Source organism: Corapipo altera, unplaced genomic scaffold, assembly GCF_003945725.1.
Source record: "Corapipo altera isolate COAL_440 unplaced genomic scaffold, ASM394572v1 62, whole genome shotgun sequence".
Lineage (NCBI taxonomy): Eukaryota > Metazoa > Chordata > Aves > Passeriformes > Pipridae > Corapipo > Corapipo altera.
Window position 1 is genome coordinate 10255588 of NW_020884894.1, and position 15015 is coordinate 10270602.

At 52.5% G+C, this 15015-nt stretch overlaps 2 protein-coding genes across 2 annotated transcripts in view; both read left to right on the forward strand.

Annotated features, from left to right (window-relative positions):
• Nucleotides 1-769: 769 nt before the first annotated feature.
• LOC113948936 (hydrocephalus-inducing protein homolog) lies at nt 770-13698 on the forward strand. The gene is made up of 15 exons (XM_027646965.1): nt 770-919; nt 1114-1257; nt 1628-1941; nt 2935-3325; nt 3849-3947; nt 4623-4832; nt 5731-5868; nt 7432-7609; nt 8132-8287; nt 8405-8847; nt 9587-9720; nt 10729-10865; nt 11445-11566; nt 11654-11814; nt 13557-13698. Exons 1-15 carry the CDS (start codon nt 770-772, stop codon nt 13621-13623), a joined length of 2844 nt encoding a protein of 947 aa, XP_027502766.1. The 3' UTR covers nt 13624-13698.
• A 1201-nt stretch (nt 13699-14899) lies between these two features.
• The window catches only part of NUTF2 (nuclear transport factor 2), an 18868-nt gene continuing 18752 nt past the window's right edge, over nt 14900-15015 (forward strand). Inside the window, exon 1 of the mRNA XM_027646683.1 lies at nt 14900-14980. The gene's annotated coding sequence lies outside the window, so the exon portion shown is untranslated. The remainder of the gene's footprint in view (nt 14981-15015) is intronic.

Consider the following 15015-nt stretch of genomic DNA (forward strand, 5'->3'; position numbering starts at 1 on the left):
TGCTTGTCCTCTGCAGACAAACGTGGGCAGAGGGCTGGTCTAACCCTAAGTCCTGGAGGAGGAAAACCAACCCTGTGTCAGCTCTAATGATCAGTGTGATGTCCATCCATGTGGGAAACTGTTCCCAGAGATCATTATAACTGACAGCTTGACTTTTGCCAATATTTCCATAACTGCTCCCCAGTCTCTCAGCCAGCCCTGGTGTTCCAAGGGCAGCCAGGTCTTGCAGCACCTTTGGAAAGCAGCTCAGAGGGGCAGAGGGCAGATTTTAGCAGGGCCTTGGGGTGTTCTCCTCCCTGGACCTTTCTTTCCAGGGGAAGTACAACTCTGCAGAGAAGCTGCCAGCTAACCCTAGTGTACATTCCCTGGCTCCAGGACCCCTGGGCACAATATTTGAGCGAATGTGGAAGAAATCTGCATGAAGCTCCTACTGATTAGCCCTTCTGTCACCTGTTTCCTTAATATACTTTTTTTTTTTTTTTTTTAAATCAGTTCCTACTTTCCCTCTTTCTGTAAGCACTATGCTCAGCAGTGGCACAAATCAAAGCCATAATCATTTGGGGCCAGGATTATTACAGTTGCAGGCAGCAGAGGACTCATGAGCACCTTTTGTGGCTATTGGGGTGCAGCGTTACAGACATTTGAGTGCAGAATAAATAAATAGGCTGCAGCACAGAAAAGAAAGGGGCTTTTGAGGAGAGCAGTGACTGTGGCAGGAAATGGGCCCGTGGGTGGTGAGCCAGCAGCCACTGGTGACAGTGACTCTCACATGCAGAAGGTGAAGGAGCGGCTGCTGTGTCATGCCATCGTGGGGAAGGAGAAGAGAAAGAAGCAGATAATGCAAGTGGATGTCAGCTGCGAGTTCATTTTTCCCCTCGTGCAAATATCTTCCAGAGAAATCATGTTCCGTGTGGAGAAGGTAAGTCTCTGGATTGCATCCTTTCATGGCATTTAATGGCATGGCTGTTAAATCAGCTGGAAGGGTTAGAAACTATTAGAAAGAGTAAATAGAGATGTATGCACTTCTGGGGTTGAAAAATGTGAAATGCATCGGAAGGGGAAGGAGGTCTGTGGCCACTTGAGGTTGTTTTTCCTTGTCTCCTGTATCTCTAGTCGCCCAGTGATGTCCTGACTCTCCTATATAAGCCTCTGTCTTTAAAAAACAACTGTTCCCTGCCACTCAGCATTGTGCTGGACTTGAAGAAGCCATTCCTAATCTGTGATGTGGACCAGCAGCCCCTCCCTGAAGATGCTCAGGTGAACAGCCAGGGACCTTCCTGCTGGTGGGGTTTGAAGAGGGAGGGGTGTGGTGGGAGGTCCTCAAGTCGAGAAGTTCTTTCTGTAGAGTCAGCAGTGGACTGGCTTGAACTGAATCAGCAGAGCTGCTGAAGGAAGCAAAATCTCACCCGAATTGGGAAGACCCATCCTGGCTCTAAGACACAGGGAGCAGACAACTAGGTCTGGGCAAGCCATCCAGTCTCCTGGAAAGCATCCCAGCTCTCCAGCAGCCATCCCCTTATATTGCTGCCAAGCACAGAAACATGAGCCTGAGAGAATCTTGGACAAGAGTGTGATGCTCACAGTCAGACCCTCACCATAAAGATTAATACTCTTCATCTCCTTGCAGCCCATAAAACTGGACAACGGGGAGAAACTTCATCTCCACATCCAGTTTAACCCAGCTTATAAAAAGGATTTGAATAGCTGGGTAGCAGAGAAGACACTGACCATGAGGTTCATGGAGCATCCCCATGAGGAGCAGATCACCATTCGGGGAGAAGTCCACTTCCCAAACCTGCATATCCAGACCAAGGCCCTGGACTTTGGCTACATCATGAATGGCACTGAGAAAGTGGATTGTGTGGCAATGACCAATTGCAGCCCAATCCCTGTCCACTACCACTGGTCCTTCCAGACAGACAGCCAGGTGAACACCATAAGGTAGGTGCTCCTTTGCTTGGAGCTCTTCTTCCTGGGGTCCTGTTTGTGCTTTGCGAGGACCGAGGCTGTTTGCCTGGGATCTGACAAAGTGCTTTTGAGATTTCCTTGTGGAAATAACAACAACCAGCCGTGGTCAGGCTGGATGCTCAGGGAATAGGTGTTCTCCACCAGTTGGACACTGGGCTGGAGACAATGTCCTCCAGCCAAACTGGGACTGTAAGACACTCCCAACCCTTTTTGCATAGCAGTAACCTGGAGTCCTGCTTTACCTCTGGAGCTACAAAGCCATGCTTAGGCACTTGGACAAGCAGATCTGTAATGTGACCTCTTTTCCTTCCCTGCCAACCCAATTTGTTGTCCTTTCCTACAAAGAACCTACACAGGTGCTGCCACCAGAGTGCAGTGCTGCTGTCCCAGTCTCTTCCTGCTGCTTTGCTGTAGCTCCCATAGGGGTTTCCCCTGGGAAGGAAAGCTGGTGGGGAAAGCTGCTTTCTCAGACCTCTGTGGCCTGAGGCAAAGACCACCTTGGTGAAGGCAGTTTTCAGCTGTTAAACCACACATCACCTTCACAAACCAGCTCTTTGGTGTTTGACAGTGATCAGCAGGTTCTGCTGGGGCTCTAGGGGTGGCTGTAGCTGTTGGTGGGAGCACTTGTCTGAACATCCCTGGGAAGCAGGGCCATACAAGGCTGGGCTGGGCTTTCCAAGCCCAAGTGCAATCCTGCAATCCTGCTGGGGCACATCTGTAAACACACTTCTGGCAGTTCCTCCTGCTGTGACCTGTGCAGAGTGCAGAAGTCTGGTCTGGGCAGTTTTTATTAGAGAAGCAAACGGTTTCTCCATAATGCCCCAGAAAACTGAGCCCAGTTAACCACTGGGCATTGAAGTGCTGCAGTTGCAAAGAATAGAGCTTATCCAGAAACAGTTTTGTTTAGGGAACTGGGACCTGGCTCAGAGGAGACAACCTCTTGGGAGCTGACATGTTATTTTCCAGGTTCAACCCTTCACCACCTAAATTCAAACCCAAACCACCAAAGAAGGAGAGAGACTCTTTGAAGTACTCAGTGTTGCCAAGGAGGCAGTTCAGTGCTGAAAGTGTGGAGGAGCCAACTAAAGGCCTTGAAGCAGTGCAGGATCCTGCCCAACAGCCAGCAGGTTCAGAGGATGTCCTGGGAGCAGTGCAGGATCCTACCCAACAGCCAGCAGGTTCAGAGGACTCTTTGGGAGCAGAGCAGGATCCTGCCCAACAGTCAGCAGGTTCAGAGGATGTCCTGGGAGCAGTGCAGGATCCTGCCCAACAGTCAGCAAGTTCAGAGGATGTCCTGGGAGCAGTGCAGGATCCTGCCCAACAGCCAGCAGGTTCAGAGGAATCCCTGGTAGCAAAGGTAGATTATCTTGTGCACCTACTGCTTGTGTTGCCTCCCAAACTTGCCCCTGTAAAACTGTGCTCATGCCAACCTCCTTTTTTGATGTCCTGCTGTCATGTGCCCTGAGAGTGGGCTGAGCAGCAGGGCCAGTGGCTGGAAGTGGGGCATCTGGGGAGGGACAAACAGGATAGTTTTGCCCAGAGAAACCCACTCAGATCCTGGAATGGTTTGGCCTGGAAGGGCCCTTGCTTTTGCTGGGAAGGGACCTTCAAAGATCCTGTAGTTCCAGCTCCCTCTGCCTGAGTCCTGGGGGTATCCAGTTCCCTTGTGCACACTTGCATGTAGGAAGTGCAGACAGAGCCTGTGTCTCATCTGTGGGCGGGCTTGGACCAGCACTCCACTGACAGCACAGACATACCCACACTGGATCTGTGCCCCGGTCCCATCTCAGCTGCTCCTGGTGTGGTGGGGTGGTGGAACCTGCAGCAGAGCAATCTTGCTCAGACAGTGCTCACTGCAGCCCATGGTGCTTTTTTTCCAGGTGCTGCCATCCACTGCTGTGGAGCCTCTGAGCCTGGAGACCATGAAGGGATTGAGGCAATTCATGGGGGTGGAGAACCTTGCCTTGAGAATGGAAGAGGTAAGTGGGAATCTGTCTCACTTCCATCTTTCCAGTGTGGAAAGCAGTTCTGTAGCCCTCACTCCCACTGGCATTGCCCACAGAGAGGCCTCAATCCTTTCAAGCCCATCACAAAATGCTGCTGGAGCAACTGGTCGCTGGAGAGGCCACGTGGGACAATTTACATATCCCTTGGACATAGGGCTGCCCAAGGATGCTCCCCTTGTACCTCATCGGGTGGTTGACTGGAAATTTTTGCAGGAGCTTTTGCTGTAGCACCTTGAGGGAGCAGCATGTAAATCAGAGAGAGAGGGAAAAGCCTCAGGAGTCAGATAAGCCAAGCTGGAGTCCTCCCCCCAGCTCCAAGGGCTTTCACCTCCAACTCTCCTGTATTTCTGGAGGCAGTAAAATTGTTTTCAAAGGCAGGTTCTGCAGTAGAGAATATCTTGGCTGCCAGGAGACATCCTAATTTACTTTAATGTCGTGTATTAATCAATGCATTGATCAGCGAGTATGGAAGAAGATTTCCCCTACGGTTCCTCCACTGGTCATGGATGCAGGATGAGATTAGGATGATTCCAGCTGTCTTTAAGAAAGAGGCCCCTCCAGTTACCTCCGTACTTTGCTCCAATCCACAGCTGCTCTTCTGCACCCATTTCCATGCTCAGCATCTCGATCCCTCCTCCCCTCCTGCAGGTTTTCGATGTCCAGCCGTTGTTCGGTGTGCTGCAGCCAGGTGAGAGCCAGCACGTGCTCTTCACCTTCTTTGGCCACCCCAACATCGTCGCCCGTGTCACGGCGCTGTGCCACGTGGAGGGAGGCCCCACCTACGAGGTGGAGCTGAGTGGGGGGACTTCGGACCTCAGCTACCACCTGGACACCTATGACATCGACTTTGGGCTGCAGGTACCACCCCCTTCTCCTGGCAGAGCTGCTGCCTTGGAACCATCACCAGTGGGTTGCTGCCCACCCCAGCCCAGGGCTCTCTCCCCTTCCCAGCTCCTTTGTTGGCTCTGGGCCCTGGAAAGGACAGCCTTTGAGGGATACATCCAGCATCCAAGCTGGTTGTTAATGGCCATCTCCGCCTCACACACACACCCACCACCAATGCTGGGAATTCCTCCTCTTTGAGGGACCTAACACTGCCTCCTGAGGCAGGCAGGATCCCAGTGGGGATGTCCAGAGGGACATGTCCCTGAGACATCCCTCTGCTGATTCTCTTCTAAAGCCTGACCTCCAAGGGGATGCTCTCCTCTAATGCTCTTGCTTAATCTACAAAATAATTCAGGGAGGAAGTTGGGCTTCCAGTCACTGTAGCTGGAGAGAATATCCCAGAATAATCCTCACTTTACTTCTTTCCAGCTAAAAGCCCACAGATATTTCCAGCTGCTGGCCCTGTCTGTGTTGCCCCTGTGTGTCTCCCTTTTTTCCTGTCAATGTATTTGCTTGCCAATACTTGCATGCAGGTGCCTTTTCCTCTGGAACACCTCAGTGCCACCTCCATTGTTTCACCAAGCTGTTTGGTGACCCCTCAGAGTAAAGAGGGTCCTGGTTCATTTATTACAGGCCCTTACATGGTTATTACCACATCTCTGTGTGCTGCTAGAACTCCCTGCTCCTGTGCAGGGCTAAGAGGTGTCCTGTGCCTGACCTGGGCTGACTTGGGATGGTCAAGTGCTTGTATCTCCTCCCCAGTCCCTGCTCTTGTGTTGTGGCTGTTTGCTTCCAACTCCATGAAAAAGGAAGGAGATTCCCAGCAGCACACTGGTATCTGTACCTTCCCACTCCTCTGTCCTCTCTCCAGCTGTTTAACGAAGTCATCCAAGCAGAGGTCACCCTGCAGAACACCGGGGTGATTGGATTCAACTACAAGGTGCTAGACCCCAGCACTGCCAGGGCAGACAGCCCTCTGCCTGGTGAGCCCGTGGTCGTGCCCAGCACGGTGAGTAGCACAAGTGATTGGCCCCAGCCCTGTGTCAGGTGGCCCAGGAGAGGGTTAAAGTGAAAAAGAAGGGGTAAAAAACCAACCAGACCCAGCCTTGAGAGGCAGGGCTGAAAGCAATTGCTGCTGGGGTTAGAAAAGGTCAAGCAAGTGCTCTCCTAATAGACTCCCCTGTGGCCTTGGCCAGCAGGTGCCAGCAGTGGGAGACACAAGCACATCAGTCACTCCTTGGACCTGGACTGCTGAGCTCTCTGGCTGTGCTGGCACTGGAGCTGGGTGGTGCCAGCTCTTCTGAGGGTCACCTCACCCAGGCTGTGTGATCAGACAGGACTTACTCCTTGTCCCTGCTTCCTCTCTGCCAGCACTATGCAGCAATTTACATATTCCTTGCTTTGGCTTGAAGCTCCTTTGCCAGAAGTTCCCATAGCCCCTGTGCTGGTTCCTCACTCCCTCCAGCTTTGCTGCTCTGCAGCAGCTCTGTGGGGCAGTGAGGGGGCCAGGGAGGTGAGGGGCTGGAAGAGAAAGGAGAGGAGTTTGCAGCATCCCACCATCCCAGCTTCTTCGTCATGCCTGGATGCCTTTGAGCTTAAGCAGCCTTCCTGCTGACTTTGGCCCTCTTTGGAATAAGAAGTGAAAGCCAAATCGCTTTCTCATTGTTTCCTGCCTGCCTCCTCCAAGGGATGACACACTGATGCCCCCTTCCTGCCAGCATCCGAAGACACAGCTCAGCGTGGCCCTGTGCAGGCAGCTGCTGTAGCAGCACCCCGGGTGCTGGCAGCTTGGCAGGGCTCCCTGGGGCTGCAGCCGTGTTGGGTGCTGGAGTGAGAGCCCAGGGGACCGAGTGGCAGGATCTGTCCCGCTCAGCTGCTTCTCCCAGCAGTGGGAATGGGACTGGGGAGCCGTCCAGCCCAGCGTGCAGGGGTGAGCCAAGGAAAGCTGCAGCTGTGTCCTGTCACCCAGAGACAGGTTTGCCCTCAACCTGGCTGGTGTGAGCCGAGCCTGGGGCTTGGACAGCACTTTTGGAAGCCCTTCCCAGCATCACCCTCTTCCCTAGATCTCATCCTAGTCTCTCCTCCTGTGCTTCCAGAAATATATGTTTGCAGGTCACTGTGTAACCACAAAGGTGGTTTTGTCGGGTTCATTAATAAGGGGTCAGGCCCTTTGACACCAACCTGGAACCACTGATGTGCTGTGACAGGAGCTGCTGGCCCTGCTGAGTGCAGGCAACTTCACTCCTCTTCCACAGTGCCTGGCAAAAGAGCTTTTACCCGTTGAGCCTGGCTCTTGCTGGCAGAGGGCAAACCCCGTTAGCAGCAGAGCCGAGCTCACGCTGAGCACAGGGCAGGCTCTGCTGGGGGTGCAGCCTTAGGAGCCCTCAGAAGGACACACTGCAGCCTTGCCTTGGAGGCTCGAGGTTTTGGGTACAAGGAAGTTAGAAGGTGATGTGGTCTGACGTTTTCTTCCAGATGTGAAAATGTCTTCTCAGTCTGTCTGTCACCTGAGCCATCCCCCATCAAACCCTCTCTGATGAATTCCTTCCCTCTCTCCTCCCATCCCCTGCAGGGTTACATTGAACCTGGGAAGGAGCAAGTGTTGAAAGTCTATTACCTGCCAGGAGAACTAGGAGTCTTCTGCAGCACTCTCCAGATCCAAGTGGGTCACCTGGAACCAGCAGAAATCTCCCTGAAAGGAGAGGGAACCTTTCTTAGGATCTCTTTGGACCTGCCCTGGATTGTCAAAGGTGAGCACTGCCTGTCTGCTCATCAGAAAGGCCTCCTGGGTTTTTTCCCCCTTTTTTTCCCCCTGTAGGGCAGCACACACCCATCTCTACTAAGCCTGGAGGTTGCAAGGCTGCCAGACCAACACTCGCCCCTCTGGTTGCTTCCTGAGTCTTGAGCAGAGTAGCCCATGTGGGCTTTGTCCCAGTAACCATCCTGCAGATCTTGCCAGCACATCTGTCAGAGGCCTGAAAAGATGATGGCTAGACAGAAAACCCTGGGAAAACTGCAAGAGAGCCTGGCAAGGCTTTTGGCAGGGTTGAATTTGCATGATATTTCAGGGGATGAGATGCTCCTCTGTGAGGAGGATAATGGCTGAGAGTGAAGATGAGGATTTAGAGAGGAGCAGCAGCATCCACTTTCCATAGATGGCTTGAGGGGTTTGTTTCTGGGAGAGGCCAGTGTTGGAGAAGTGGGACTTCCCAGCTTAAATGGGTTTGGCAATGCACCCACACTTCTATTTGTGGATAATTTTTTTCCTTCAGGGCATGAAATATTTGAGAAGATACTGAAAGAGATAAAAGAAAATGTGCAAGAAGACAGGCAGAGTGATGAAGCAGATGTTCTGTCAGAGCCTGCATCCGTAGAGCCATCCATGGATGACCCTGGCATCGAGGAGCAGCAGCATCCACTTGCCCCAGGTGACTTGAGGGGTTTGTTTCTGGGAGAGGCCAGTGTTGGGGAAGTGGGACTTCCCACCTTAAATGGGTTTGGCAATGCACCCATGCTTCTATTTGTGGGTAATTTTTTTCCTTCAGGAAACGAGGAGATACTGAAAGAGACAATAGAAAAAGAGGAAGAAGAGACTCAGATCGATGAAGAAGTTGCTATCGAGGAGGCGTCCGAGGAATCGTCCGAGGAATCGTCTGAGGAATCGTCTGAGGAGTCATCTGAGGAGTCATCTGAGGAGTCATCCACAGAGTCATCCACGGAATTGTCCACAGAGCCATCCGAGGAGCCATCCGAGGAGCCATCTGAGGAGCCATCCGAGGAGCCATCCGAGGAGCCATCTGAGGAGACATCCAAGGAGCCACCTGAGGAGCCATCCAAGGACCCACCTGAGGAGACATCCAAGGTGCCATCTGAGAAGCCATCCAAGGTGCCATCTGAGAAGCCATCCAAGGTGCCATCTGAGAAGACATCCATGGTGCCATCCATGGCTGCCCGTGACACTGACTCTGACACTGACGATGGCATCGTGGTAAGAACAGCTGCTGCCCTGATTGGCACATGCCACCCTCTCCATGTGACCTGAGCCCCTTGCACCCCACAGCAGCTTCCTGGTGCCCTGCTGGCACTTGGGACCTCCCTGCCCACATCTGGCTGTGACTGTTTGTCAGCTCAGCATTGGCCCAGGGGCTGCCCACCTTTGGTCGTGGTCCCTCCTGGAGCTGCACCAGCTTCCTGGCTATTCCAGGGAGAGATCCTGAAGGCCATGCTCAAGGGATGGAGTTGATGGTGCTTTGAAGAAAATGCAGGTCACTGCTGGGGAGTTTGTTGCTCCCAACCCAAGCCCTGCCAGATTTACAGACCTTAACAGCAGCCTGACACAGCCTGACTGTGCCCTGGGGCTGTGCTGGTAGTGCTCATCTCCAAGAGACTTGGTTGTGGTTCCCTTTCCAAGAGAGCTTTTATCCAAGCTGCTTTGGCACTGGTTGGGGGCAGGCAAATATCTGGAGCTCTGGAAGGTTCCTGGCTTGTCTGTCTGTCTGGGCAGATCAGTTTTTCTAGCAGTGGCCGGGCAGGCAGAGATGCTGGAGTTAGTTCCCTGGAGATAAGGTCCTGGCTCAGAGAGCAGGGGGTGTCACAGACACTGAGCAGCCAGACAGGAGGACCCCATGCCCCCTCTCAACAAGAGCAGTGTGGGATCCTCTTTCAGATACAAGCCTGGGACTTGGGACAAACCCTTGCCAACCAGCCACTGCCTTCTCTTTCCTCAGTGGGACACTTGGATGCAGAGAGAGATGGAGCAGATGCTCATAAAGCAGCATGTCCTGGAGCAGCAGAGAATTGTAACCTCCCGTCCCCCAGAGCTCAGGGGCTTTGACAAGAACATTCGTCAGAAGCTTGTCCAGTGAGTAGTGACTCCAGTCCCCTATCTCCAGGTGTCCCAAGGGTAACACCCAGCAGTGCTCCCTGCTCCTGAGAGCTCCTTGTGCCTGCAGAGCTGGGAACAGCCGGGGACTTCAGAAAGGGTCCGGTCCCAATAGGTGTGACATGCTCCCTGTGAGCAGCTGAGTGTCCTCCCTTTTCCAGTGCCACGCTGAGCTTTGGAGCAGCTCAGCTCCCCCACAGGTTCTGTTCTTAGGGCTGAGCACAGACCATCAGGCCCTTCCAGGCTGCACAGACACTGTCCCTGCTGACAACTCCAAGCTGCCATCTTGATTCCAACTATCAGAGCACACTGAGCAAAAGGAGCAGGGAATCACACAGGTCACCAAACCCTTGAAAACCCTAAATCAGGTGTGGATGCTGGTGAGGTGGCAGGGCTTACCTAAGGAGCTTCCCCTTGCTCCTTCATGAGGTATCACAGGCACAGGAGGCTCCAATTCAGGAAGAAGATGCTCTGCAAAACAGATCACTGATGTGCTTTCCTTTGTGGGATTGCTCTGGGAAAGGACCCTCCTGTGAATTTTGCCAGTATTGATTACATTTATCGGTGCTGCTTTGGGGGCGATTCTGGTTGCAGAGCAGTGAAGATTTCCTGTGCAGGCAAATTTTATTCCAAGGCCCCGAAGCAATTTCAGGCTCAAGCTTTACACCAGGCTAAGCAGTTTCACTGAGACCAGTGGATGTCCAGTGGACTTATCTGCACTGGCTTTTCATATCAGAGGAGCTGTGACCAGTGTCCATTTTAAACTAATTTTATTTTCAGGTACCACTGGTAACTGATAAAACCTAGGACCTGCACTCCGTGTGACTTCCCAAAGTCATTGCCAGGCGGTCAGGCCTTGAGTTTTATGGGCTTGAGTTGAGTTTTTACAGCAGTGAACACAGAATTATCCACTTTATTCACATCTTCCATCCATGTGGACATGTATCCAGGCTGTGGTTTAAGGACTGTCTTCACTCCTCCTTCCAGGGTTGAGCTGCCCGACTACATCCTGGACATGGGCAGCGTCACTCGCTGTGACACTGAGACACACACTGTGGACATCACCAACACCGGGCCCCTCCCGGTGTCCTTCCAGATTGAGACACGTGTCCTGCAGGACAAAGGTAACCAGTGCTGGAGAGGCTTCCTATGGGCTTGAAGGAGCCGTCTCAGGTAGTGGTTTAAGCCACTAGACAAGGGGAGGGTTTTTGAGTGTTTTCCCCTCAGTGCCCCTGCTGGGAGCTTCAAAACCTGAATTCTCCTGGCCAGCCGTGCCCAGGGACCTGGCCTGCCTGTGGCTGCCCTGTGATGCTTCATTATGGTTTGCTGTGTCTAAGGGATGCTCAGGTGTCTCCTCTAAGTTGTTGACCAGGGAACAGCACAGCATGGGGGGATCTTAATTGGAAATTCTCCTTTGGAGAGCTCTGCGCAACCTTCCCTGAGGCGCCTGATGAAGGAATTGCTGGAGGTGCTCAGCTGATCCATTTTGGTTTTACCATCCAAGGTGGACCTTGGATGCTGGCTGTGAAAGCCCTTTCTCCTTGAGTGGTGGGTGACAAGTTAAAAAGAGCAGCACCTTCTCCAGAGATGCAGAATGGTCTTTCCCAGAGCTGCCAGCCAGGACACCTCTATGACCTTAGCGTGCGTGTGACACATTTCATGTTGCTTGTTTATCTCAGCTGCTTTATTTTTGTCTGTCCAAGGTTTCAGTCTGGACCTGGACCAGGTGCAGTGCCTGCCCTACTGCAACACTCAGAGGATTGAAGTGCTTTTTGACAGTACCAACTTGCCAGTTGGAGAGGTGGATGCACGCCTGCCCATCGAGGTGCCACAGCTTTTGGGGCAGGCAGCAGGTTGGGCACAGCAGCAAATGTCACCTGGACCCTCAGCTGAATTGTCTGTCCTTCTCCAGGTAACAGGAAGCTACACAGTTCACATCCATCTCTTTGCTACTGTGACTGAGCATAGCATCCAGAAAGAAGAGCCTCCTGACCTGCACAGCCCCTCACCATTGACGTGCTCTGAGAGAGGCAAGAGACGTGACGGCCGGAGATCTAAATCTGCCTTTAAAAGGTGATGCTGCAGTTGAGGTCTGTGGGTTTCAGCAGGAGCCAAGGACTCTTGGTGCACCCTTGGCTCTCACTCAAAGGTGCTTGAGAGATTTGGTTGCTGCCCCAGCGATGAGGAATGCTCGCTCTTTTTTGGTAGTGATAATCCTTGCACCAATCAGTTGTGTGACCCCTGTTTTTCCTATTGGAAAAAGGAGCCACGAGGGTTTTCAGGGGCCTGGCAGTAATGCTGAGCACAAAAAGGGGCTTTGCTGGTGTCCAACCTCCCCCCAGGGCCTCTTCTTGAGGATGCCAATGAAGGGCTCCCCTAGCATCCTGCTGCGTCTGGTAGAAGAGGTGGGAGAATTATTCCCTGTTGGGAAGTTGGAGGAGCAGCAGCCGTGCTCCCTTTCAGAGGGAGCCTTTCCTTGTGGCTCCCCACCTTCCATACTTTGAAGTTTCAGATAAACACTGCCATGAACAGATTAAAAGATTTCTGGTCCATTTGATTAAATTGCAGAGTATGTGGTGTGTTCTCTTTTGTGACTGAGAGAGGTGTTTGTATGTAAGTGTTTAGACCCACACAGTGAACAGAGAATTTAGAGTCAGTGAAGGGCCAAAGCACCAGCAAACTCTTCCTCCCTTGCTGTGTAAATAGCAAGAAGGGCAACTGAACTGGTGAACCTCCTGAGTTCCAAATGGCCTTACTCAGGATAGCTCTCATTTCTTTTCCTCGTTGGTGCATGATTCTGTGGAGCATTTCTCTCCCGTTCTGGAAAGCAGAGGTTAGCAGGAGAAATTGTTATGTTCCATATACCATACAGATATAGAAATAGGATACTGTCCTAGGGTTTGAGGAGTCTGGAGGATACGACACAGTCAAATTTGATTCTCCACGTAAGGGCAGGTTACTTATCAGGTGCTGCCCATAAAAGGTAGAGGTGGAAGTCTGTAGCAGACTGGGATATCCCTATTCCAGACAGGGTTGCCAGACCTCAGCAGAGGGCTGGAACTGAGACTGTCAGTGCTGCTGTTTCTGTCAGGATTTCTAAGGAAATTCTAGCAAAAACATAACAGGAATTCTTCCATTTGGTTGCAAACAAGATGCCACCAGTTTGAGACCAAGCCCTAATCCCAAGGAAAGAATTGTGGGTTTTCTTCTCCAACGTGTTTCACCCCAGCTCCTCCCCTTTAAAAACTCAAGTTTATGTCACCTGCTCCTCTTTAGATCTGAAACGGTGTCAAAATCCATCTTCAGGCTGATGGGAGTCAGTCCTGATGGGGAGAAGCTGCCAGGGACAGAAAGGCAAAGAGGATTTTCCAGCCCCCTTTTGCAGTCGAGGTTTGGAACACTTATTTCTGCCTCGAGGGTGTGATTGAAACCCTTGGGTCCGCAGAAAAAGTGTCTTGCAGGGGGCTACATTATGCTTTCTGTGAGTATCCTTGGGGAAAACTGCTCAGGAATGAGGAGGAGTATGAAGGGATTTGCAGCCTATTCCCAAGGACAGCGTTACCTGTGGGAATTTGCTCTCTTTTGAGCCACACAGGGTGGGTTACAAGATCACCTGGTGCCAGGGATGCCCAAAGGGATACAAACCCTTTGGAAGCCACCTCCTTGCTTCAGGGACATACAGGCTGAGGGCCAAGCCTGTGGCAGGATTTACATCCATCCACGTGCAGCATCTCCCACGCCCAGAGAAGTGGTATAGAATATGCTTTGCCCATTTCTGTACCTGTAAGGTTGGACTGACACGGTTTCTTCTTCAGGATTTTCCAAGCTGAGAGGCCAACCAAGGGTGGAGAAATGAAATCAGCCTCTAAAGAACCCAATTAACCGAGATATGAACAAATTGAGCAATAAGAACCTGGAGGACTGGCATTGGCACACCTCCTTTACCAATAAAGCAGGGAAAACAACGTCTTGTATGAGGAAATCTGTGAATGCTGAGCTGTGTACCCAGGCGTGGTGCTAATTTCATGAGATCCTGTGCAGTTTTCCTCTTCTCCCAGAAGAAGCTCTTTAGGAGGGAGAACTGAATTCTGTCCACCTCTGTGAAGCGCCTGGAGCTTTCATAGCCAGTCTCAATCACTACTTGAAGTCCCACCATGTCCCTTGCCACTGAAATTGGGTAGCTAATACTCTAAACCCGTACCATGAAGCCAATGACACCCTTATGATGGTCATGGATGACTGTCTGATACCAAATATGTTGCCTTGGTGGTGCTTTGGCCCAGATAACACTGGGGACCGTGGCAGACTAGTAGAGAGAAGGCTCTTGGTTGGGTATGAGAAGTGACAACACTGACTGTGTGGATGATTATGATTCAATTTATTGCTAATACAGTAATCTAAATAGTGTTAATGCAGTGTATAATATAAGCAGAAGAAGAAAACATCAGACCACATCACCTTCTAACCTTGTTGTGCCCAAAAGCTTAAGCCTTCCACCCTGGGGTGCACTGTGTCCCTCTGAGGGCCCTGTGACCTAAATGAAGGCTCCTGTGCCCTTACGAGTCCGCCCTGCTGCTGCTCGAGGGAGCATGGCTTTGGGCCTCCAGTGAGACCCAATCCATGCTTTTTAGACCACTTATCTTCAAACATTCAGAAATGTTTGTTTAGCATTTATTTGAAGGCCTTTTTCTACCGCCCCACACCTCCTGTGCCAACTTCTTCCACTGCAACTTCTTCCACTTCTTCCACTTACACACCCACACAGGGCCCACAGCCTTCAGGGTGGGCACCCTTCTGGCCCCCTCTTTGGGATCCAACCATATCCCAGAGGGGTATAACCCCGTCCCAGAAGGATGCAGTCCTGTCCCGGAGGGTACAATCCTGTCCCAGACGGTACAACCCTCTCTCCGTTACTCTCTAGGAACAAATCCCATCCCGTCCCCGCCCCTCCGCGCTCCGCCACGATCCCACAATGCTCCGGGGCGCCACCGCGGGCCCGGCGGCGCGCGGGCCCCTTCCCTCATTCAAATGACCCACCGCGGGCGGTGCCGCGGGGCCTGTCGGGAGTTGTAGTTCCTCCTCTCCCCTCCCGGTGCGGGTCCGGCGGCCGGCGGGACTCTCTGTCCCGGCATGCCGCGGGGCCGGGCGGAGCGGGGCGGGGCGGGAGCGCGGGCGAGGGAGGCTGAGGGGGCTCGCGCCGCGCACGGGGCCGCCGCCGCCGCCATAGTGGGAGCCGCGGGTGAGTGCGGGGGGCGCGACCGGCACCGGGACCGG

Bases quoted from the DNA above. Each gene is read 5' to 3' on its own strand.
- LOC113948936 (XM_027646965.1), top strand. From the start codon at position 770: ATGCAGAAGGTGAAGGAGCGGCTGCTGTGTCATGCCATCGTGGGGAAG. The intron at 3,948-4,622 runs GTAAGTGGGAAT...CCCCTCCTGCAG, and splicing joins TTGCCTTGAGAATGGAAGAG to GTTTTCGATGTCCAGCCGTT. The intron at 8,288-8,404 runs GTGACTTGAGGG...TTTTTCCTTCAG, and splicing joins GCAGCATCCACTTGCCCCAG to GAAACGAGGAGATACTGAAA.